The 24991-nt window shown below is 46.2% G+C and overlaps 1 protein-coding gene across 2 annotated transcripts in view; it reads left to right on the forward strand.

Moving 5' to 3' along the window:
- Window positions 1-24991, forward strand: part of WDR43 (WD repeat domain 43) — a 481702-nt gene that overhangs the window by 224444 nt on the left and 232267 nt on the right. For both annotated transcript variants that reach the window (XM_078647513.1, XM_078647515.1), the window contains exons 8-10: window positions 4130-4301; window positions 18517-18603; window positions 19325-19459. In XM_078647513.1, coding sequence (XP_078503639.1) covers window positions 4130-4301; window positions 18517-18603; window positions 19325-19459 — 394 coding nt within the window. The remainder of the gene's footprint in view (window positions 1-4129; window positions 4302-18516; window positions 18604-19324; window positions 19460-24991) is intronic.

The raw sequence follows: 24991 nt of genomic DNA on the forward strand, positions 1-24991 counted from the left end.
AAGACGACTTCCTTGCTACATTAGACCTAAAAGATGCATATTTTCACATACCTATACATCCAGCTCACAGAAATATGAGGTTCACAATAGAAGGTCACCACTACCAATTCAAAGTTCTCCCCTTGTGGTAACTACGATTCAGAAAAGGGGGTGGTGATGAACAGAGTGTCTGAATTAAGCAGACCACTCTTACCCAGTCCAAAGATCAGGGCTTGATCCATCACCGTTATTTAGCTCACTGCCCCATCCCAGCTCAGAACCTGGCTATATGCAAATTAGTCTGTCCCTGGCCCAGTGCATCATGGGAACAGGGCAGACCAAACTACCAAGCCAATTCTTCACCAGAAAGGATACAAGCTACCGGGGACCGGTTTCTGGCATTTCAGCCTCGTCGGCCAGGCTTGCTTGAATCCTGATGGAGCAGTGAGCAAGGGACTCATGTCTGAGTATACCCTGCCACACCTATAGTGGCCAAAAACGATTCAGAAAAGGGGGTGGTGATGAACAGTGTCTGAATTAAGCAGACCACTCTTACCCAGTCCAAAGATCAGGGCTTGATCCATCACCGTTATTTAGCTCACTGCCCCATCCCAGCTCAGAACCTGGCTATATGCAAATTAGTCTGTCCCTGGCCCAGTGCATCATGGGAACAGGGCAGATCAAACTACCAAGCCAATTCTTCACCAGAAAGGATACAAGCTACCGGGGACCGGTTTCTGGCATTTCAGCCTCGTCGGCCCGGCTTGCTTGAATCCTGATGGAGCAGTGAGCAAGGATTCAAGCAAGCCGGGCCGAAGACGGCTGTAATGCCAGAAACCGGTCCCCGGAAGCTTGTTTCCTTCCCAGTGTAAGAATTGGCTTTTGTAGTCTGGTCTGCCCTGTTCCCATGATGCACTGGGCCAGGGACAGACTAATTTGCATACAGCCAGGTTCTGAAACTGGGATGGTGCAATGAGCTAAAAAACGGTGTTGGATCTAGCCCTGATCTCTTGACTGGGTGAGAGTACTCTGCTTAATTCAGAGACTCTGTCCATCACCACCCCTTGTTGTAAATAATCTTGTGGTAACTACAGCACCAATGTTTTTTACAAAATGCCTAGCAGTAGTAGCAGCACACCTCAGAAGGCAACACATCCACGTGTTCCCATACCTAGACAATTGGCTCATAATAGCCAAATCATACGCACAGTGTGCAAACCATACGTCTAAGACAATCCAGTTGCTGCACAGTCTAGGATTTTCTATATATTACCCAAAATCACATCTGCAACCCTCCCACATACAACAATATCTGGGAGTAACATTAAATACCCTAGTGGCAAAGGCATATCCAAATCCAGCCAGGATAGCCAGCATACAGACACTCATGCAAAGATTTCGACCACAACACTACTTGCCGGCTCGAGTGTTCATGCAGCTTATAGGCATGATGGCCTCCTGCATATTAATTGTCCCTCATACCGACTTCAAATGCGTCCTTTACAAGAATGCCTAGCGCAACAGTGGAACCAAGCTCAAGGACAACTGAAAGACCTAGTGTTGATCGACTGTCGCACTTACAACTCTCTGCAGTGGTGGAACCCACAAAACCTTTCCAAAGGGCGACTGTTCCAGGAGCCAGTTCCAAAAGTAGTATTGACAGCGGACGCATCACTGATAGGTTGGGGAGCCCACCTACTTCAGTACACAGTCCAAGGGCTCTGGACAGTCGAGCAAAAGATACTGCATATAAACCACTTAGAATTGCTAGCAGTATTTCTAGCAATGAAAGCTTTCCAGAAATACTTGTACAACAAGGCTGTGTTGATCTGGACGGGCAACATGACAGCCATGTACTACATCCAGAAACAAGGAGGGACACACTTCCCGCAGCTGTCTCACCTAGCACAGAGCCTATGGAGGTGGGCAATTCCAAAAAACATCTTTCTCCTTGCAGAACACCTACCGGGGAAAGACAATCAAATAGCAGATCTACTAAGCAGACACAGCCAACAAATACACGAATGGGAGATTCACCCTCAAGTTCTCCAACTTTCTTCCAAAAGTGGGGACATCAAGAGATAGATCTGTTTGCCACAAAAGAAAACTCAAAATGCCAGTACTTTGCCGCCAGGTTCCCACACCCGTTGTCACAAGGCAATGCGATATGGATGAACTGGTCAGGCACATTTGCGTATGCTTTTCCGACAACCCCACTGAATCCATTAGTGGTACCCAAACTAAGGCAACAATCACTCACAATGATCCTGGTTGCTCCCACATGGGCAAGACAGCCATGGTACACGACGCTCCTAGAACTCTCAGTAGTTTCCCATCAAAGACTGCGCCTATCGCCACAGCTATTAACTCAGAACCATGGCGAAATCAGGCACCCAGATCCCAATCAGATGAACCTAGCGATCTGGGTCCTGAAGTCTTAGAATTCGGATATCTTAACTTGCCTCCAGACTGTATGTACATTATCAAGGAAGCAAGGCACCCAACTACTAGAGCGTGCTACGTAGCTAAATGGAAAAGATTTATAATTGATTGCAATAATAACCAAATCAATCCATTAGATGCCTCCATCCAAGACATAATCTGTTACTTATTACATCTTCAAAGATACAATCTGGCATACTCTTCCATAAGGCTACACCTTGCTACTATAGCAGCATATCTCCAAAACAGACAACACGTGTCCCTGTTCAGAATACCACCTATCAAAGCTTTTATGGAAGGTCTGAAAAGAATCATCCCTCCAAAACATCCACCTTCGCCAGTCTGGAACTTGAACGCAGTGCTTACCAGACTTATGGGGCCACCTTTCGAACCACTCCATTCATGTGAATTACAATTCTTAACATGGAAGGTGGCATTTCTGATTGCCATTACCTCCCTCAGAGTGTGAGCGAGCTACAGGCATTAACCATTCAAGAACCTTTCATGCAAATACACCACAATAAGGTAGTGCTTCGTACTAACCCTAAGTTTATGCCAAAAGTTATCTCCACTTTCCATATCAATCAGTCAATAGAATTGCCAGTATTCTTCCAAAACCCGCAGTCAGTGGCTGAAAGAGCCCTACACACACTAGATGTAAGAAGGGCTCTGCTATATTACGTTGACAGAACCAAATAATTCAGAACAACAAAGCAACTATTTGTTGCTTTTGCTCCACAACATAAGGGGAATCCCTTTTCAAAATCAGGAATAGCCAGATGGATAGTTAAATGCATTCAAATATGCTATCAAAAGGCTAAACACACTCTAACAGTTCCTCCAAAAGCCCACTCAATGCGCAAAATGGGGGCATCCATGGCAATCCTAGGAAATATTCCCCTAGAAGACATATGTAAGGCGGCTACATGGTCTACCATACACACTTTCACTGAACACTACTGTGTAGACGTGCAAGCAAAGCAGCAAGCTGCTGTAGGCCAGGTTGTCCTTAAAACTCTTTTTCAAACTGCTGCAGCTGGTACAGGTGACCATCGCTAGAGGAGATACTGTTCTACAGTCTATGCAAAGATATGAATTCAGCTGCCCACATGCCTCGAACGGAATATGCTACTTACCAGTAGGTATCTGTTCTTGGCATGTAGGGCTGCTGACATTCAAATCGCCCACCCTCCTCCCCGGTGCCCGTCACAGCTGCAGTAGTCTTTCTACATACATTTACATGGTCATGTCTTACTTTTCTATACTCCATCTTTGCCACAATGGCGAAAAACAATCTGAGGATGGAGAGGATGCCCATGCGCACTGTAGTCCATGGGAGTAGTCCCCTATCTCGTGATACTTCGAAGACTCTTCCAGGACAAGGTGCAATCATCTGGACCCAACACTAGGCGGCGATCTATGCAAAGATCTATGCAAAGATATGAATGTCTGAACATGCATAATACCACGGGGGGGAGGAAAAACGATGCACAACGCTGATCATAATACCTTTGAGAAAAACAACTTGCAGAGTCTGGGCCCAACACTAGATGGCAAGAGTATGCATAACATGTGAATGTGTAGCACTACATGCGACGAATAGAAGCTTACATGGTAAGTAACATACTCCTTAATTATGCTTTTACTTTGTTAGTCAGTTGTCTGTACTGTAGAAATGTTCCTGATGCATTTATATTTTCTTCTCTAGGTATTGCAAAAAGCCTCTATCATCAAACTCTGTAGTTGAGATAGCAACATCAGGGAAAGATGGCGACTCCACACCAAAACCAGTCTCTGTTTTATCAGCAGCATTCTGTGCGGACAAACAGTCATTAGTGCTTGTATATGGCAGCACAGTACATCCAGTGATGGAGAGATTGGTAGGTTGAAGAGACTAATTTCAAAACACATTTGGATTGAGATTGTATAGTACTCACTAATTTAGTTTTTTTCCTGTTTTTGTGTAGTCATTTGATTCTAACACTCTATACAACTATGTACATCTTTAGTAGGCTTGTTTTCGTTTTTCATTCCATCTACACCACCCCTTATTCTAGTCTGCAACCCCCCTTCAACTTTGCAATGCTCACTGACAATTTATCATATATATATATATATATATATATATATATATATATATATATATATATATATATATATATATATATATATATATATATAGTGTTTTAACTTTTGCAGTTGTTTTCACTGTCTGGAAGGCAGCATGTTTTGAGAGCATTGGCGTCCCTATTCTATTACCATGTAAGCACCTCGGCATGTCATTATGACTTGTTTATATTTCAGGCGGACGTGGCATACTTATATAATTTCTGTATGTATATCAGGAATTTGATTAAGTTTGATTGTTGGCATTTATTTGCTCATTGCGCAGAATGCAGTTATTCATATTCTTCAATTAACCTCTTGCACTTTGCATTTTGTTTAAGTGTTAAGACAAGTATGTTTTACCAGCTGTATTTCCGACCACACAGTCCACTTTCTATGATCATTTATGCCCGACGGAGGGAGGAGGGCTATATAATCTTGAAACTTTATGGCGCCAATTAGATTGACAAAGCCTGCTGCGCAGGCGAAACTCGTTTCTCTTTATGCGGGGTCGAGGGAGACCTGATGAACAATAAAGAAGCCTATTCCATGCATACCTCGAGTACGTGCCTCTTCATTGGAGCAGGATTCTTTTTGATTGAGAGATATTATATATATTTACATACAGGGACTGTCAATCCTCATCTATTATACTGCAACAGTATCCCTCCCATTTTGTTTCCATCCACCATAGTACACAGCATGGGGCTCAGGGTGAGCCCACTTGAGCCATAGGATACCAGACAGTGAGTGACTACAATGTGGTTTTGCACAAAAGCACAGTAAGTGGTCACCTTTTAGTGCTTGAAACTTACTGGTGCAATCTGTGTGCAGATATATATGTGCGTTCGTAGCATGTGTGGCTTTAGATATACATGCTCTGTGTACTTCTGCATCCAGTGTTGAGCCCGAACGTGTGCAACTTGTTTTCATTTGTAGAATTCAGTGTCTTGACCTGTTGTGATTTCACCCTTGGTCCACTGTTCACCAGCACACTTGCTCCTCCTCAGATAGTTTTCTTCTCTGATCGGGGTCAGACTTTTAGGAATACTACTCTGGTAACAGCATGGTCTACACCAGTTTTCACCTTTCTAGGTGCTTGCCTTTCAAACCCTGTGAAAAAAACGTTATTGTACAGACAAGACTACATGAATACAATAGTGACATCTTGGACCAGAATGTCTCCAACCGTTAACCTTCGATGCACTGTACCTTTGAGCCTTCATGCTCGACAAGCTTAGTGTCTTGTTTTCAAATGCACATAGGGCAAGTGTATGGAACATACTCTTCATGTTCTGACCTAGGTGTGAAACCAAATACCCCTGAAGCGACCAGCACAGTATTTACAATCTATGCCTTTTGACAGACTACAAGTAGACTACCTGCAAAGCCTGCCATGCCTTCTGCTGCAAGAAGAGACTGCACTAGCGGAGGGAAAGTGGGATTATCATAAAATGCTGCATGGAGATTTTCTTAGCTGAAGTCCTGCCAAGTGCCAAGGAAATTGACGGTCCCTCTGGCATTCCAGTATGCCAAGCAAGGGAGAGTCCAGAGACAATCTTTTCAAAGGCCTTCAGTGCCAAAGAAGAGTTCCTAGAGTCTGCAGTGTAACAGATTCACTCCTTGTGTCAGTGTCCACATGGGTTGGTCTTGACCCCGAAATCCCCCTTCACCAAGGCAGTTTACAGCTCTTGCAAGAGTCTGTTTTCAAGCCCTGAGTCGGATTCAAGGTCCTGGGACTGCACCAGAAAAGACCCCATCCAAGGGTACCCAATTGCTTCATGCTTTGATGGCTCCTTGGCCCTTAGACTCTAGAAGGCCGCACTCTGAGCTAGAGTCAACACCTAAAGCTCTGCGACTTCGAAACACACTGTTACAAGAACAGAGTAAACTCAACTAATAGAGGGTGATGGCATTTTAACAGTGATGAAACTGTTGGGGATGAAGGCTTCATGCAAAGCACTTTGGCAATATTACAGGTTAGAAGTGGTCTCTCCTTAAGTAGCTCTTGACGAAATGGGCACATGTGAAAGTGCATTAGAAGGATCTAGCGTTTGATAACTACCAGCTCTGCAGGCCCTTTCTAGACCCCGCCCACCCCCACCGCAGGTGATCCATCACCACAGACTCATCTCCCGTGGGGTGTTAACCTCCATGAGATGACTAAGGCACCAGAACCTCTCCAGTACCAGACACACCACATAACTACGTGGAGCTGCTAGCCATCAGACTAACCCTCTTAACTTCTTTCAAACTTATTTGGAGCAAGACCATCCTAAAACATGTATGTGACTGCCACGTAGCACGTCGATAATCAGATGACTCTTAGAATATCTAGGAATTGCCTTAGAAATGAAAGGGGCCTGTCGGCTCCAGCAGATAGGTCCTCTCTTAAGGTATAGTGCACCCTTCGTTAAGGGTGACTTACCTATGCCTCATGCAGTGCTGGGTAGGCATGGCACACAAGCATGTGTACCATGTCGAGACTTCACTTTTAGCTGCAGTAGTAGGGGTGGATGTTTGTTACTCAGCGAAGTGGAAAATGTTCATGTTTTTGTGTCTTTAAACAGTTAGACCCCTTTAAGGTTTCTGTGCTGGAGATGGTCTTCTACCTTTTGCACCTATACAAGGCAGGTATTGCCTACATTTCCATACGATTACACTTGACCGTAGTTTGTGTACATTCAAACCGATAATACTCCTCTCTTTTTAGAGTCCCAGCGATTAAAGCCACCATTGAGGGGTTCAACAAAGCCCCCTCAATCTGTGTGGTCCTTTTTTTTTTCTTTTTTAGGTTATCCTCATATACCATTATTGGAAGTCTTGATGGGAGACTGGCAATCTTAACGCACTTTGGTCGTTTTGAGCCGGCCCTTGTGTGAACGGCCAATAACGAAGTGATAAGCCTGATCCCTCAAGTAGCCTCTGCTTTCCCATCAATACTCCATTTTGCAATATTGTAGGCGCCCCGTGCTACTTTGAAGTCAAGGGAACCAGCAGGGCCCTGGATAAATCATTGGACAACCGATCATCCGAGTTGCCATGCCTCTAAGGCCGCCCAACTTTGACCAAACTTGTTGGATCACATGCCATGTCAGACTTACTGGTAAATATGATTTGCCGTAGGCAGCACGGGAAGGTAGGGGGGTTGGGTCCTTCCAGACTCTACAGATTTCGCGCCTTGCAAAAGAATAATATAAAAAACAAGTTTTGTTAAGGGATCATTTACATTATAACCCACACGTAGCCCTGACAAGATGGTAGTTGTAGTTATAGTCATGGGCGCTGAGAGGACCGCTTCCAGAAAATCGCTAATCTTTTTCCAGTAATCATTTAGTTCAGGGCAATCAGCGAACATGTGGACATCATCCGCATCCGGGTAATTACATCTCGGACAATGGTATTCTAGATTGGTAAATTTCGCCAGCTTCTTTGGAGTTATGTAGACCCTGTACATAGTATACAAGTGGTTTCTTTTTAGCGTCGCAGGTTTGACTACTGCTTGTAAGATGGTAAAGGAGTCAAGCCACAGATCTCTAAAGTTTCCACTGGCCGTAATTAAAACATTGTTCCAAAGCTTGTTTAGCTCAGGTTCTGTCACTTCCTCCTCCTCGAGCAGCGCTGAATACCAATATGCGATTTGACTCTTCCACCTTCTGCTTCTGGTTACTGCTTCAAATTTGGGATTTGGAATTTTGTTGCCCACAGATCTAGTTGACCACCATCCAGATAACTGGTAATATTTAAACCTGGCGAGTGTTCCCCCTGTCAGATCAGTGAGCGTGTCCCAGCTTAAAAGTTGTGCACCTTCCTGTAGGTCCCCCCAACATTCTAACCCTGCCGACCTCAGTGGTCGAGACAATTGATCGTCAAGGCAAGCAGGTATCCCTGGAGAGTCCCATATCTGGGCCTGTGCTGCATAGTAGGGGATATTAAGCTTTTTCCTGAGAAATGCCCAGTTTCTTAGGGCTGTCCCCAAAATCTTGAGCCTTACTTTAAAAAAAAAAAAAATTTGGGGCCCCAAACTTAGAGAAAAGAGTCTCGTCCCTGTGGAATGTCCTGCAATAACGCTAAAAGACCCCCAAAGATTGATCCATTTTACCAGCCATTAATCTAAAGTGTTTAAAATGGAACGCATGGCAATACACAGATAAGTCTGGGAAAGCCAGCCCTCCTGTTTTTAAACTTCTTCTGAGCTTTTTCCAAGTAATTCGTGGAGCTCCAGATGAAGGATCCCAATTTCCCTTGTAACTTTTTAATTATTGACAAGGGAAAGGATAAGGGTATAGAGTTAAATAAAAAAAGTAATCTTTGGAAGGATGATCATCTTAAGTAGGTTCACCCTCCCAAAGATGTTTAGAGGGAGAGATGACCATCGGTGGAGTAGGGCACTGGTAACCTTGATAACTCTTTCCAGATTTATTTTTGGAATGTATCTTTTTGGCTAAGTGAACTCCCAGGTACCTCATTTTGGTCTTACTACCCGCTGTCTCTGTCTCCTGGTTCCATTCCATAATTTCTGTTTTATCCTAGTTAATTGTATACCCGGAAATCTCTCCGAAGCTTTCTGCTAAGCGTATTAGTCTGGGCAGGGCTTCTTCCGGGTTTGAAGTATACATCAACAAGTCGTCTGCGTATAGCGCGAATTTTAGTTCTAGATCAGCAATCTTGAATGGTTTGCTTAGAGGGTCCGACCTAAGCAGGCACACAAATGGCTTGATATATAAATTGAACATGAGGGGTGATAGGGGCCATTCTGTGCGGTCCTCACACGGCTCATGGTCTCTCCCTTTTAACCTCTGCACTCATTTGGAGTACAATTCTGGACTTGGAAGAGGGTCTTCCTATTCACACACCTCCCTCATATGCATTAGTCAACTACAGGCTGAGTACAGCAACCATTCATCCAAGTTCACACAGTTAAGAGTTTGTCATACCAACCTCAGATTTCCACATAAAATTCTCACTTGTCAAATGAACCAGACCATTGAGTTGCCCATCATTTTCCAGCAAGTCCGGAGTGCACTGAGCCCTTTACATGCAGGTTGTTAAAAGGGCAATTGGGTATTATATTGAGATACCCAAACCTTTTAGAAAGATAAATCACAATGCCCATAGTGGTTGTGCCATCTCTAAAGCAGAAGTGAGACTAGTTAAGTACATCCAGATTTGCTATGCTAAGGCCAAGCACATACCATATGTACCACCTCCAAGCCCTCTTCCACACAATAAAGGGGCCACTGAAGCATTTTTGGGTAATCTCTTTAATGAATATCTGCAAAGTTGCTACTTGGTCAACACCTCACACCATCTCCAAACATTATTGTATACTGTTGACATTTTAGCATGTTACCAAGCGTTAGTTGACAGAGCTCGCCTTAGGACACTTTCAAATATCTACATCCGGGGTCCCCAACTGGCCGCTTTCAAGTACCCACTTTTGCAGCGTGAATCTTTCTGGATTCACTATGCTGTGCATATTCCGCTATCTGGTGGTTGGGTCCGGAATCGTAGTCTTTTTTTAAAAAATTTTGTTCGTAGCCCAGGTGGGCGTCGACGTCCCACCATTTGGTGTACCTTCAGTGAAGTCGGCGTGCTTCCGGCGGAAGCTGCCACCCTTGGGCGCCATCTTCAGATTCTTTTTTCCGCCGTTGGGTCTGGATCGTCGCGTGAAGCTCCAGAAGTTTTGGAGGAGAAAAGGAGGAAATACAGCAACTCTTCGACGGTAAAGACCTGAGAAGATTGGGAGAAGAGGACCATCAGAGAAGAGACGACGAAGAAAGGAAAGAGCCTCGAGATCTTCGACGTCCTTGGAGGAATGCGCACACAGGGGGCCCCCTGAGCGCAGGGATGTACAAGACACCCTTTAAATTCTGCAAAACCTGCCACCACAAGTTCGCGCAGAAGGACCAGCACCCGGTCTGCAACCTCTGCCTGCCAATCGACCACGAGAGCAGAGACTGCAACGCCTGCTCCGTCTTCAAGCCGAAGACACTCTGAGTTCGAGAGAGACAGAGGGCAGCTCACCACACGATGCAGGGCAAGGGCCAGGCCCCGACGCTTTACAAACTGGGCCTCTCCACCGACGACTAGGACAACATCGCCGGAGGTCCAGATGACTTCACGGTCGCAGAGACCGATAAGAAAACGCCTGACAAGGTAGGAGAGTCTACGACCCCGAAAACCCCCACAGGGCCTCGCAAGCCAGAGGCAGACTCTCCAAAGTCAGAGCCCAGAGCCTCTCAAAGGAGCACCGGCGCCGAAAACTTCGACGACCGAAGCTGCATCCTCCGAAAAAGAGCCCAGCGGATCCTTCGAGAAGGACTCCCGGAGGCCGAAGACCAGCGAAAAGCAAAGGTCGTCGAAGCAAGCCCCCGAAAAAGGGTCTTCGACTACGAAGGAAAAGGAGCCGAAGAAAGCTTCGACGACGCCGTCAAAGTGCAGCCGAAACGCTCGACGACTAGCAGGCCGCAGAGATGCAGAGAAAGAAAAGAAGGCTCGAGGCCGAAATGGAGAACATCCTTCAGAGAAAGAAGGACTTCGATGAAAAGATAATAAGTTACAGGATCCCCTCTAAGCCGGCAACGACTGTCGCTGAGGTGCAGGAGCACCAGGAGTTCGACGTCGAAGAGCCGCCGAAAACTCCAGAGCCCTCGGAGCACGAAGAGGAAGAAGACCTCTATTACACAGAGGGGGATTACGGGGAGCAGCAGTCAAGTTACGGCTCAGGTTCCTTGACGGCCCAAGACCAGGAATGGCAGGACATCGAGGCCGAAAACCCAGAGGAGGCTGTGGAGACATACCCCTCGAGGCCTTCGCCACCGGATGACATTGGGGCATACAATGAGGTGGTCAGGAAGGCTGCAGCGGCTTATGGAGTTAAGATGGAGGAGGAGAAGCCAGGAGCAGACTTCCTGCTCGAGACATTGCTCCCCATACAGACAAGAATCTTGCCCATGCTAAAGAGTATCACAGACCAGGGGAAGGAAGCCTTCAAGGACCCGGCTACATGCAGATCAGTAACGCCGAGGACGGAGAAGAAATACAAATTCTCCTCCCAGGACCCAGCTTACATCAAGGGATCCGTCACAGCAGATTCAATAATTGCTGCAACGGCCAGGAAAAGGGCAAACGTCCCAACATCTGAACCTCCACCTGACGAGGAAAGCAGGAGGATGGATCTAACTGGCAGGAAAATAGAGAGGAACGCCGCAACGCACTGGCGGATGGCGAACTCCAGCGCCCTCCTGAATAGACATCAATACCAGCATTGGGATGAGATGGGCCAATTGCTCAAGCACCTCCCGGATCAGTTCTGTGAGAGGGCATCACACATTGTGGAAGAGGGCAAAAGCATTGCTAACTCGTGCCTGAAGACAGCCTTGGATGGGGCTGAAACATCCAGCAGACTGATGGCTATAGGCATCACGGAGAGAAAGCAAGCCTGGCTCAGGATCTCAGGCTTCAAGGCTGAGGTTCAGAACAATATCCTGAACACACCCTTTAATGGTGAAACACTGTTCGGAGCCCCAGTTGATGAGAAGCTCACCCAACTGAAGGACAACAAGACGGCAAGGTCCATGGGGGCCCTGCAATTCAGGGGGATGAGAAGGGGCACTCCTACACGGAGGCCGAACGGCAGGGGTGGAAACAGCAAGGGCAATCACACCAGGCATTCCACCAGGGGCAACAGAGTGACAACCAAAGTCACCAGGACCAGCAGAGGCAAAACTGGAACTATCAGAACAGGGGCCAGTCCTTTCGGTCAAGAGGAAATGGACGGGCCAGAGAAGGAGAGGCGGTGAACAACCCCCCTCCAAGTGACTTCACACGGAAAAAGGTGCTCACCCACTCGAACCCTCCGGGGGAGGAGCACGGGAAAACAGAGGAGAGGGCTACACGGACAAGACACAAGGGAACATGTAACACCAGTAGGAGGCAGGCTAAGATGTTTTTCTCCAGGAGTGGAGAAAAATAACCAGACAAGTGGAAACTCAACATCATGCAGTTCGGATACTGCATAGAGTTGGAAAAGAGACCACCAAACAGAAAGCCAAAGAAAAGAGAGCACTCGGGAAGAAAGCTGCGATTACTCCAAGAGGAAGCTCAAGAACTCCTCCTCAAGGCGGCCATCGAACGGGTTCCATTCAAAGAACGGAACAAGGGAGTGTACTCCAACTACTTCCTGGTGCCAAAAGTGGACGAAAGCCTAAGACCCATCCTGGACCTACGGTTCCTAAACAAATACGTAAAGACTCAAAAATTCAAGATGACGTCCCTACAAGAGGTCATCCCACAGATAAAGGCCGGGGACTTCTTGTCCACCATAGACCTCAAAGATGCGTACCTGCACATCCCCATGAACAGGCAGCACAAGCACATGCTAAGATTCACAGTGAACAAGGATCACTACCAATTCACAACCCTGGCATTCGGTCTAAAGTCTGCACCAAGGGTGTTCACCAAATGCCTCGCGGCAGTGGCCGCACATCTGCGAAGGAAGGGGGATACACGTGTACCCCTACCTCGACGACTGGCTCGTAAAGGCAAGCTCTTACAGGACATGCAAAGATCATGCAGAACAGGTCACAGGAACGCTAGCAAGCCTGGGATTCTCCATACACTGGGGAAAATGCTCCATGGAACCAGAGCAAGTGAAAATCTTCCTGGGAGCTCAAATCGACACCATCCAAGCAGGGTGTTACCCAGCGAAAAGAGAACACTTCTCCTACTGAGGGAGAAACGTCACTACCAGAAGGGGCGAGCTCTGACAGTGAGGGCTGTGAGCAAGATCTTGGGGATGATGGCGTCATGCATACACCTGGTCCCCAATGTACGCCTACAAATGAGACCGCTCCAAGAGTGGCTGCAACAGCAATGGTCACAAGCTACAGGAAGTTGGGAGGATCTAGTGGTTGTAACGCACAGGGTGCAGGAAGAAATAAGGTGGTGGACCAAGGAAAGAATAACCGTAGGGAAACCTCTAACACCACCGGACCCAACAGTGACCATCACCACAGACGCATCCCAGAAGGGATGGGGCGCACACATGAACAGGCTCAAAGTGAGGGGTCTGTGGAGCCCTACGGATGCAGTCAATCACATCAATTACCTGGAATTGAAAACAGTGTTGCTAGCCCTCAAGGCCTTTCAGAAACACCTGTACAGCCAGAAGGTGCTAATACAAACAGACAACACCACAACGATGTTTTACATCAACAAACCGGGGAGAACTCAATCATTCCCTCTGTCAAGCTTGGCACAGGAAATCTGGAGATGGGCTATACCACTAAAAATAGACCTGCTAGCCATACACCTGCCAGGAAAGGACAATGTAGAAGCGGATTGGCTCAGCAGGCAGACTTCAGCGTCCAACGAGTGGGAACTCAATATTCAGGAAACCGAGAGACTATTCAGGAGGTGGGGCACACCAACAATAGACCTGTTTGCAACACGCCGGAATGCAAAATGCCAATACTTTGCATCCAGGCAACCAGAGGCACTGTCACAGGGGAATGCCCTATGGATAAGCTGGTCAAAAACATTTGCCTACGCTTTTCCTCCGATACCACTGATCCCCAGGGTTCTCAACAAATGCATGACGAGCAACATGACGCTCATCCTGGTGGTACCACAATGGGCCAGACAGACCTGGTACTCACAGATAATGGAGATGGCGCAGGGCCCCCCCACAAGTTCTCAAAGGAGAGACCTACTCTCTATGGAAAACGGAGAAGTTCTACACCCAGAGCCGGAGAGCCTCAACCTCTCAGCCTGCCTTCTGAGGACTTAGAGTTCGCACATCTAAAACTACCAGAGAGCACCCTGCGGGTGCTGCGAGAGGCAAGAAGGCCCAGCACACGCAAGTGCTATGGCGAAAAATGGAAAAGATTCACTCAATGGTGTTGCAAGAAAAAACTCCATAGAAAACTGGCCAGGGAATCTACGGTGCTAAGGTACCTCACGCACCTAATAAAAGCTAAGCTAAGCTCGTCCTTGCTGAGGGTACACCTGGCAGCGATTGTGGCGTACACAAGAGGAGAAACAGGGAGAAGCTTCTTCACATCTCAAGTCGTAAAAAGATTCCTGGAAGGGGCTAAAAGGAAAGCGCCACCAAAGAGAATGCCACCACCGGCCTGGAACCTGAATGTGGTACTGACGGAGCTCATGAAAGCACCTTTCGAACCCATCCACAAAGCATCGCTGCAAATGTTAACAATTAAGACGGCCTTTCTGGTAGCAATCACCTCGCTACGGAGGGTGAGCGAACTGCAGGCACTCACACTGCAGGAACCCTACATCCAGATACAGTGACAGGGTCGTGATGAGAACAGACCCACACTTCATGCCAAAGGTGGTGTCAAGGTTCCACATGAATCAGAGTATTCAGATTCCTAGCTTCTTCCAAAACCCCACTACAAGCGCTGAGAGGTCGTTCCACACTCTAGACGCAAGAAGGGCGGTGATGCACTACATTGAAAGGACGAAGGGACACAGGAAGACAAAACAGTTCTTCGTATCCTTCGCAAACAGTTACATGGGTAAACCAGTGACTAAAAACACCATAGCTCGATGGATCGCACAGACAATACAATTCTGCCACAAACAAGCGGGCCAGGAGCTAACAGGAGGGGCACAGGCCCACTCGACCAGGAAGAAAGGAGCAACAATTGCCTTTCTGGCCAACACACCAATTCAGGACATATGCCTGGCGGCAACATGGGCTTCAGTGCACACGTTCACTAAGCACTATTGCGTGGATGTACAAATGAACAAAGAAGCACAAGTAGGACAAAAGGTGCTTCAACATATATTCAACCAACGCTCATCTTCCACCCAACCGCCACAAAAGTAACGAAAACCGCTACAAAATCTATGCACAGCATAGTGAATCCAGAAAGATTCACGCTGCAAAACGAATAGTTTCTTACCTGTCGGTGTAGTTTTGCAGCTTGAAGATCTTTCTGGATTCACTAGCGAACCCACCCACCTCCGCCAGAAAGATGAGGCTGGAGAAGAAGGTGGAAACACATAGAAAAGGAAGCAAGTTGAAGCTTACAAGATACGTGGAAAGATACGTGAAAAGAATTACGTTGAAAAAACGATTAACAAACAGCCATGGATTCGCTACAAACACAGAAAAGAAAAAAGACAGAAAAAAGAATCCAAAGATGGCGCCCAAGGGTGGTAGCTTCCGCCGGAAGCACGCCAACGTCACCGAAGGTACACCAAATGGTGGGACGTTGACGCCCACCTGGGCTACGAGAAAAAAGACTACGATTCCGGACCCAACCACTAGATTGCGGAATATGCACAGCATAGTGAATCCAGAAAGATCTTCAAGCTGCAAAACTACACCGACAGGTAAGAAACTGTTCGTTTTGTACCCTGTCATAGTCATTGTTAAATGTTTAGGCCTTTTTGGCCTCTTATCTGCTGTCACACAAACCAACCACTCCCATTAGCTATTAAGCTTAGCCTGGAAGGAGTGGAGTTAAGCTGGCAAAATCGGACCAGCATGAGCAGTGTTACTGTCCACCGGGAACCGCGACACCGGCCTTCTGCTGCCTGGCACCGTTCTTTGATCCTGCGCCACTTATGCAGCCAGAGCGGCAGCCTTGAATGGCTGTTCTCTACAAACTGCAGGAGGTAAAAAGCTCGCCACCTTAGGCTGAATCAGACGGCCAGCAGAAGGTTTTTGGCAGATATGCGTAAAAATATGCCTATGTAATGCTTTATTCTAGGTATCAAAATGCAGCGTTTCACATGGATCTTTTATTTCTAAATAAAGTACATTGCGAGTTGTTCCTGGCCACAGACTGGAGTCAGGAACATCGTTTTATGTTCCTTTTCATTTTATAATGAAATGATGAGAGAAATGTAAAATAATTTCCTGCCTCCGGTTAGTGCCGAGGGACAACTTGCTATAGGTACTTTATTTTAAACAAATCCATGTAAAACTGTGCCTGAAGTTAATGAAATAATGGGAGAAATTTTAAAATGTTAGATTTTTGGCACGATGAGCTTAACACATCACTTTAAATTAAACCCATGTGAAAAAATGCCTTATCTCTGTAGTGGCTATATTTTTGTGCAGCCAATGAAGAGGGAAATCTGAGAACAGAAACAAGTTTAGGTATATGACCCCTTTCTTGCACGAGCACAGATTGAAAATATTACAAATAGTGATACAAAATTGTATCTTTAAGAGAAAAAAATATCAACTTTTATTTCACCAACATGTAGCAGTATTTCATCGGAGCATTAAATGATATCACTGGATTGAGACCTTTTTAGAAGTAATACATTTAAACATTAACAGAAATTGCACTTCCACTTTCCATTATGACAATCAATGCTATATTAATGAACTAAGTCCTTTGTAACATACATGTGGCGTAGATTAGAAGTATATAGTCTGGAGAGATTTTTGTATAGTGCACACTCTGAACTCAAGCATTTCAAGGTGCTGTCATGTGTCATAATAAAGAACAAGAAGGCATGATGTAATAAAATTATGTTGCAGCATTTATATAGTGCTTATTATTCCTTTGTTGGTCACTGAAGCACTTACATGGTCAGCAAGCTACGCTATGTAGAGTGTGTGGTTGCAATGGTGTTTTGTGATCCTATGTAGGAAGTATTTCCGTGTCATGCGTGATAACCTGAGGTGTTTACTGTGTTATGGGACATAGCAGTGTGATGGATGACCTGGCATGAGAGAAAGGTCTGCAGTTAACGGTTTTCACTATGCTGGTAGCTTTGCACAGCTCTGCAGGTCCCTATAATTTCTTATGATTGTAGTCTACTTAGCTGGTGCAGAGTACCGGATGACACAATTTGTTGAAGAGGGAAGCCAGGACTAATGTCTAGTTTTATGTTGTGCATTGCATACACTAAGTGGGTAGCTCTTTCTCAGTAGGGGCCCTTTAGTTGATGAAGCTGGGCGTGGAGGGGACTCTGAAAACAATTTCGAGTTGCTCAGCCTTTAGTAGCTCACAATGATTTCCAGTGATAAAGAAGTAGCTCTCTACAGAAAAGATTGGAGACCCAGTCTACACCTGCTTGCTTTCCACAGCTGTGGAGAGGGCTGCTTTATAGTCTATGCAGAGCATGTGTATCTACAGCCACATGTTACTCATTGGAAAATGCTACCCTGTGACCATCTGATTGTTACATGTAGTGTGTTAAAATCTAAATCTCCTACTATTCTCCCCGAAAGCTTGCTATGGTCCCAGATGTTTCGATGTCCTTTTTAGGTCGAGCATTCAAGACCTCTTGTATATACTTTAGAGTACACTTATGTGTATGTACTTTCTGCTTTCGCTTAGTGACTTTTTTTCTGTTTAACTGCCTCTATTTAACTGTCTTGATAGAAAAAGACCAGCAGAAGTCAGTAAATAGATTCCAGTCCATAAAAACTGTCTCCCATAAGCACCCGTAGACAATGTTTTTCAAATCTTGTATTTTCAGTGATGTGGCCACCGAAGGCCCTGCTTTTATATTAAAAACAGAGTTTTCGACTATACCATTTCCATCTGAAAGGCAGTTTGGTGCTTAGTTTCTCTCAATGTTAAAGAACAGTAGATGTTTCAGCACCCAGGCTAATGTGCTGCGTAGCTAAATACATAAATGGTCCCAAAGGTGAGACCGATTGCATTGCAAAGGCTTATTTTACTTCCTTTGCACAGCACATGGTCTTCAACACTGCAGTCCACTGAGCTTCTTGTCTGCAGAGCCAGTGTGCTGGTGCATTTTAGACAATTGTGAATTTACAACAGGTCTTGTAACTCAGACTTAGAAAAAATAACAATTTGCACGCATTCTGGCCCAACACTAGATTGCAGGAGTATCAAGAGCATGAGTCTGCAACACCACTCACTATGAACGTATGGGTCCAGGGTAATATATAATGCAGTAGTTCACACATTCTTAAGGTGCGGCCTTTTTGACACATTTCTTACATTACAATATCTTTACATGTTTCAGACACCTAATTCAAGTGAGCCTCGCCGATGTTTAATAAGGGACATCCAGAAAACGTTATCGCTCAGAACAGAAACTGCAGTAACAAAGGTAAGTTGGAACGATGTTGCCACACACCTCCAGCTCCTTAAGTATTTGAAGTCTTTATTTCAAATGTGTACACTTGGAGTGAATCCAGATATTTTATCAGGCAGATCCATTGGTGCACCTTTAGTGGACCCGCCTTGAAACCATGCTGGCGCTAAAAGTAGTGCTTACAATTAGTGGTAGTGGAATCTTGGTGTCGCTCCTGCTCCCTCAAGACTCACCCACTTTTTAGTCCATCAAATAATAAAGCCATGCACCACAACACACTAGTAAAAAATCTGGTGCTCTCCATGCTGACCCCCCTGAACACGCTACAATTTCGAAATCAAAGTTCTGCATGTTCTAAAGATACATTTCCAGATTCTGAAACTTCCTTGCTGAGCATTACACTTTCCACTGTTTTGTGTCCTCCGTTAGGAGGGATCTGATGCCACTTGCGTCTTTGCAGTGTCACATGTGCAACTCATTTGTCACTGAAAACACTCTTTGACCTGTTGATGGCAAACCTTTAACTCATTTTGTAATTTAGCTCACAAACTTTTAAACCAAATCATCTTGCCGTGCTATTAGGATTTATTTGCCGAACAAAACCTTTTAACTGAAGGAAGGAAATGCCTTGACCACCTGGCTTTTAGTTACTTTAATGTATATTTCTGTGACTCCTATTGTGTGCAAACCTAGGCAATTCATCTTAGTTTTCTTTTTATACTTTTGGTGTTTGTAGGTTAAAACTCCACTTGTCAGATCAGAAGCCAAAACACTTGTACCTGGATTTCCTGGTCATAGCGCATCTATAAAACCTGGATCTTCAGGACCAGAGAAAGCGGAAAGCAAGAGGAAAAAAGGTGACATCAAAGAGGTAATTGCTAGGTCCCCACTGTAGCTTTATATTTGTGAGCATGATTGTTTTATGGTGAGACTGAGGTTTCAACTCACCATGATGGCTAATAAAAATTTCATTTGTAGCTCACTGATTTGTAGGTGGAAGTTAAATGTCACATTAGTTCTCAACTCTGCAATCCTCCTGACAAGTATTGATGCTGTTAGACCTTGCACCTTTTGGCATGATCCCCCCCTGACCTTTTTGTCTTCCGTCCTCCTGTTTGGCTTCCGTCCTCCAGTTTGGTCCTTGCTTTGCAGATGTAGGACTTTTGAGCAGTTTGAAACTGCTATTCAGTGCCAAAGCGCACTGTACTTCTTACTGGTGATTGGTGAATACATGTTTGGCTGATTTGAGTTTGCTGTTCGTCCCTTGTCTAGGGGTAAGACCTATACCTAGGGCTTGTAACTCAAATGCTACGCCTTGGGATGCAGTACTGTTTGTACCACCCACAGAGGTAGCTCTTCGTATGTCACAGGTTTGCCTTGGTGGGCCCTGTGTGTGCAGGTTACTGTTAAGGTGGTTTGGCATTTATAAAGCTACTTGCAAAGGTTCTGCTTGTCTCTCGCTACAGAAGAGTACTCCTTGGGGGAAGGGTGCAGTGTTGGGAAGAGGCAGGGCATGGGCGTGCTACGTGCATTGGTAGTGAATGGCACCGGATGGTGTGTTCGATATGGTGGGGCCATGCCGAAGAGTAGCAGTATAGTGTTTGATATCAATGAGTTTGCAGGAGCAAATTCTCTCCGATCGTGCAAGTGGATTTAACATTATCCAGTATTGGGGTATCTTTCATAGATTCACATGCCTGAATCATTCCCCGTCGCCGAGGCGGGAGTCCCACAGTATATAAAAAAGCAGTGCCAAAAGTAAATTACAGTAGTAGGCCCTATGAGAAAGGCCTGATGCCTAGACAATAGTAGCCTAGCTACCTCATTATGCTAAACAGACCAAAGTCTTTGTTCCAACCAATCAGCTCACAGCACCCTCTAGAACCCTCTCAGCAGAGCCAGTTCTCCTCAGATTTTCACCGCACGTCGTGTGGAAGGGAGTCTCCCTGAGTCTCTACTCAGTTTCTTCTCTATTTCAGGATGTCTGACAAGGCCTTATTTAGACATTGCAGAACATGTCAAAAGAAAAGAGTCCATGTTGATGATCAACATAAGGACTGCATTTATTGCCTTTATCCAAATCATGAGGCAAAAAATTGTAAGATGTGCCGTACCTTCCCTTCCAAGACCTTACGGGATAGGGAGGCCAGAGTCCTTTTATGGCTCAAATCCTCTTCTACTGATGAAGACAGAGCTTCGACTTCAAGTAAGAGAGCAAGAGAGGATTATCCAAGTGAGGGGAGAAAACATGCTAAAACCTCCCACTCTACTTCGGGCTCTTCACAGAGATCTCCATAGTCTCTCTCTGAGGCCCCAGCTCTTAAGGAATCTTCTAAGAAAACTGAGTAAGAGCTCTTCTGTCTCCTCACCTGTGCCTACCATCTCATCTACTGCTCCTTCGTCGACGGCAATGATTTCTACCACAGCCATCACCTCTCCTATCCTGTCTACTAGAATTTCCATTGTGGCTAAAAGAACCCTCGTCGACGACCCGTCGACTATCTCGTCATCGAAGAAGCACTCGTCGACGGAGACACCATTGAAGCCCCCGTCGACTAAGTCATCTACGGTACCGTCGACGAAGAAGCAAAGCTCGTCGACGACAAGCCAGTCGAAGAAGTCGGCGATGAGTCCGTTGATGTCGAGCCTGTTGACGGTGGTCCTGTCTACGTCGAGCCCGTCGACGGCGGTCCCGTCGACGTAGAGTCCGTCGATGGTGGTCCTGTCGAGTCCGTCGACGTCTGGTCCGTCGACGTCTGGTCCGTCGACGTCTGGTCCGTCGACGTCTGGTCCCATCAACGATGGTCCCATCTTCAATGCCTGCGGCAATCCAGCTACCAGGGTCACCTTTGTCAACGGTGCCAACAAGAACAAAGCCTTCAACCACAATACAGGCTTTTTCTACCCCACTTTCTTCAAAACAATTTCAGTTGACATCGTACCAGAGGCATGAAGTTTCCTATATCTCACCACTTACGCCCTCTCATCTCTTGGAGACTTATGCTCATGCAGAGGAGGATGATTTTGAGGATGACAATGAGGGAGCTTTTGGACTAGCTCACCATCCTTCAGAATTGAACATTAAGTGCCAGGATGATGATGAAGATGACTATTCTGAGCATTACTGAGCATTACTATCAGGAGAATATTGTAATGCCTCATCATACAGAATACCAGAGGCGATCTCGTGCCTCAGAATCCAGCCATCTGCCACCGAGCCTCATTCAAGATTTACAGGCCATGTTGGCAGACTATAGACAGCGTTTTCCACCACAGCAGGTTGTGCCTCCTCCCCAACCTGCAGTCACTGTTCCTCAACCTGAGATTCCACCACCTAGGTCTCCGGTCACGGAAACTCCACAGCCTGCTTTGCCTACACAAACCCCGGATACTTCTTCGGACGAAGTAGAAGAAGGCGAGTTACCGAATAATCCTCCATTGGATCCGTGTGATAACGTTATTCCCATGCCGTCTCCACCAACCCCACAACCTTCAGATTCACCATCTGAAGACATAGGTGGGTTCCATAATCTCATGCAGCGAGCTGGAAATAGATTTCAGCTACCAGTAACAGTGGAGCAGACAGAATGTTTTCTTCATGATTTTAAAGAGGAAACTAGGAAGGTGTCTAGAGCCATTCCTATTATAGATTATATCTGGAAGGAAGGTATCAAAGTGATGAAGAATCCTACTTCTGTGCCTGCCGTGTTACCAATGATAAATATCGCGCTCCTCTCAGTAGCCCTTCATGTCTCACTGGACACCCACGGCCGGATTCGGTCATTTTTCAGGCCGCTCAAGAAAGGTCGAAAAACCCAGCCACTCCCATCACTACACCACCAGATAAGGAGGGGCGTTGTTTGGACTTTATCGGTAAAAACATTTCCACCATGGCTGCTGCCTCTATCAGAGCTGCAAATTCTTTGGCGATTATAGGGTGCTATGATCGCCAAATGTGGTCCGACATGGCTGGTATGATTGATCTAATACCGGAAGACAAAAGGCAAGAGGCTCGCAAAATCTTAATGGAAGGAGAACGTGCAGCTGCAGAAACAATAGACTGCGCTTTGGACATTGCAAATATAAACTTCAGACAGTTGGCAGGAGCTGCAGTCCTCAGACGTCAGGGCTGGCTTAAAGCTACCACCTTTCGGCCCGAGGTCCAACTAAAGATCCAGGACATGGCGTATGACGGAGAGTCTCTATTTGGGAAACATATCGACGAAGCTCTCCAAGCAATCAAAACGGACACTGATACAGCGAGATCCCTAGGTTCACTGCAGTATAAGCGGGGATCTTTTAGAGGTGCTAGAGGACGTGGATACTCCTCTAGAGGAAGCTATTACCAACAAGGTAGGCAATATCAGCCTCAATACCGTCAGAATTATCAGTCTTCCTATCACCAGTCCGGAACGCCAGTTTCTCTCGCCAAGGCGGACGAAAGCGCACAATCAAGGGCGAGATACTCACGGAAAACAGTGAGTTCAGTTGGGCGTCAACCTCATTTCCTTCCCTCCTTGTGGGCACGAAAATATCTGCCTTTCAACAACGGTGGCAGCAGATTACCACCGATCAATGGGTGCTGGACCTAGTTCAACATGGAAACACCCTGGAGTTTGTCTCCGAACCGCCAATGACTCCGCCCAGGGGTCCCCCTCGTCTTCACTTATTGTTCAAGGAAGTTCGTTCAATGCTCCTTAAGAACGCTATAGAAAGGGTTCCAATTCATCAGAGGCGGACAGGTTTCTCTTCCTGTTTTTTCCTCATAAAAAAGAAATCAGGGGAATGGCAACCGATCTTGGACCTGCGCAATCTCAACAGATATCTCAAGAAGCAGGGGTTCCGCATGGTCACTCTTTCAGAAATTCCAAGTTGCCTAAACGAGGGAGATGTTATGGCTTCTCTGAACATGAAAGACGCTTACTTACACATCCCAATTCACCCCAACCATCGAAAATATCTGTTTCACTGGCTGGCGCCCATTATCAGTTCAAAGTACTTCCATTTGGCCTCAAGTCAGCTCCAAGGATTTTTACGAAGTGCCTAGCCCCGGTTGCGGCAGCACTACGCTTTTCAGGGATCCAGGTTTTCCGGTACTTGGACGACTGGCTAGTCAAAGGTCAGAGTACAGAACGACATAGCAACGTGTTGCAATCTCTTTGCATCCCTAGGTCTCACTGTGAACGAGAACAAATCTCAGTTGATCCCGAGAAGAGTCCTGCTTTTACTAGGAGCTCATCTGGACACTGTAAAATGCAAGGTATTCTTGTCTCAAGAAAGGCCGCTCCGTCTGCAGACATTGGCCATAAAACTATCAAAAAGAAAGTCTCTTTCTGTTTGCATCTCTTCTGGGAATGTGTTCTTCGGCCATAAATCTCATTCCACTGACACGTTTCAAAATGCGGCCCTTACAGGAGGAGCTAAATCTTCAGTGGAAACAAGCAACAAGTTCTTTCGAATTATCAAAGTCACCCCACGCACAGTAGATGCTCTTCAATGGTGGACACAACTACGCAATTTAAAACAGGGACTCACATTCTTGCAACCTCCTCCGGACTTCGTTCTAACGACAGATGCGTCCATGGAGGGCTGGGGAGGTCATCTCCAGGACTTGCAAGTGTAAATGTAAATGTGTTTCGATTTATATAGCGCACTAATCACCCAGGGGTCTCAAGGCGCTTGCTTAGGGAACCCGTCCTGGTATTCCCCTGTGAGATACCCCGGCAGGGTATTCACAAGGTGAAAGCCAGGCATCCCGCCGCGAGGGGCTGTAGTGGAGATTAAGCAAGCTATTGCCCAGAGTCGCAGAGTGTGACCCCGTGAGTCGAGTAGGCACCGGAGCGAGAATTGTTGAGTCCGTGGAATTTTTGTGCCCAAGACCCGCCGAGGCGGGGAATCGAACCCTGGTCCATGGCTGATCTCAGCTTCCGGGTCTGCCGCCTCTAACCACTGAGCCACGCTTCTCTGCAGGGCAAATGGTCTCAGGAAAACAAACAATATCACATCAACAGTCTAGAGTTGAGAGCCATCTTTCTATCCCTTCAAGCGTTCCTTCCCAGAATCGCAGGGTCTTCAGTCCTGGTCCGAAAGGACAATACCACCAGCATCTTTTACGTAAATAAGCAGGGAGGGACAAGGTCAGCGACGCTGTCAAAGGAAGCTCAGGAGTTATGGGAATGGCTGACACATCACAACATAACTCAAGGCGGAACATGTCAAGGGCCTTCACAATACCTTTGCGGACAAACTCAGCAGATCCTTGTCGGATTGCCATAAGTGGGAGTTGGACAACACTCAGTTGATCAAAGTGTTTCAAACTTCGGGCAAGCCGACGTTGGACTTGTTTGCGACCCAACAGAACAAGCAATGCCGGTATTACGCCAGCAGATACCCTCAACGGGGA

The sequence above is a fragment of the Lissotriton helveticus genome, chromosome 6 (genome assembly GCF_964261635.1).
Source record: "Lissotriton helveticus chromosome 6, aLisHel1.1, whole genome shotgun sequence".
Lineage (NCBI taxonomy): Eukaryota > Metazoa > Chordata > Amphibia > Caudata > Salamandridae > Lissotriton > Lissotriton helveticus.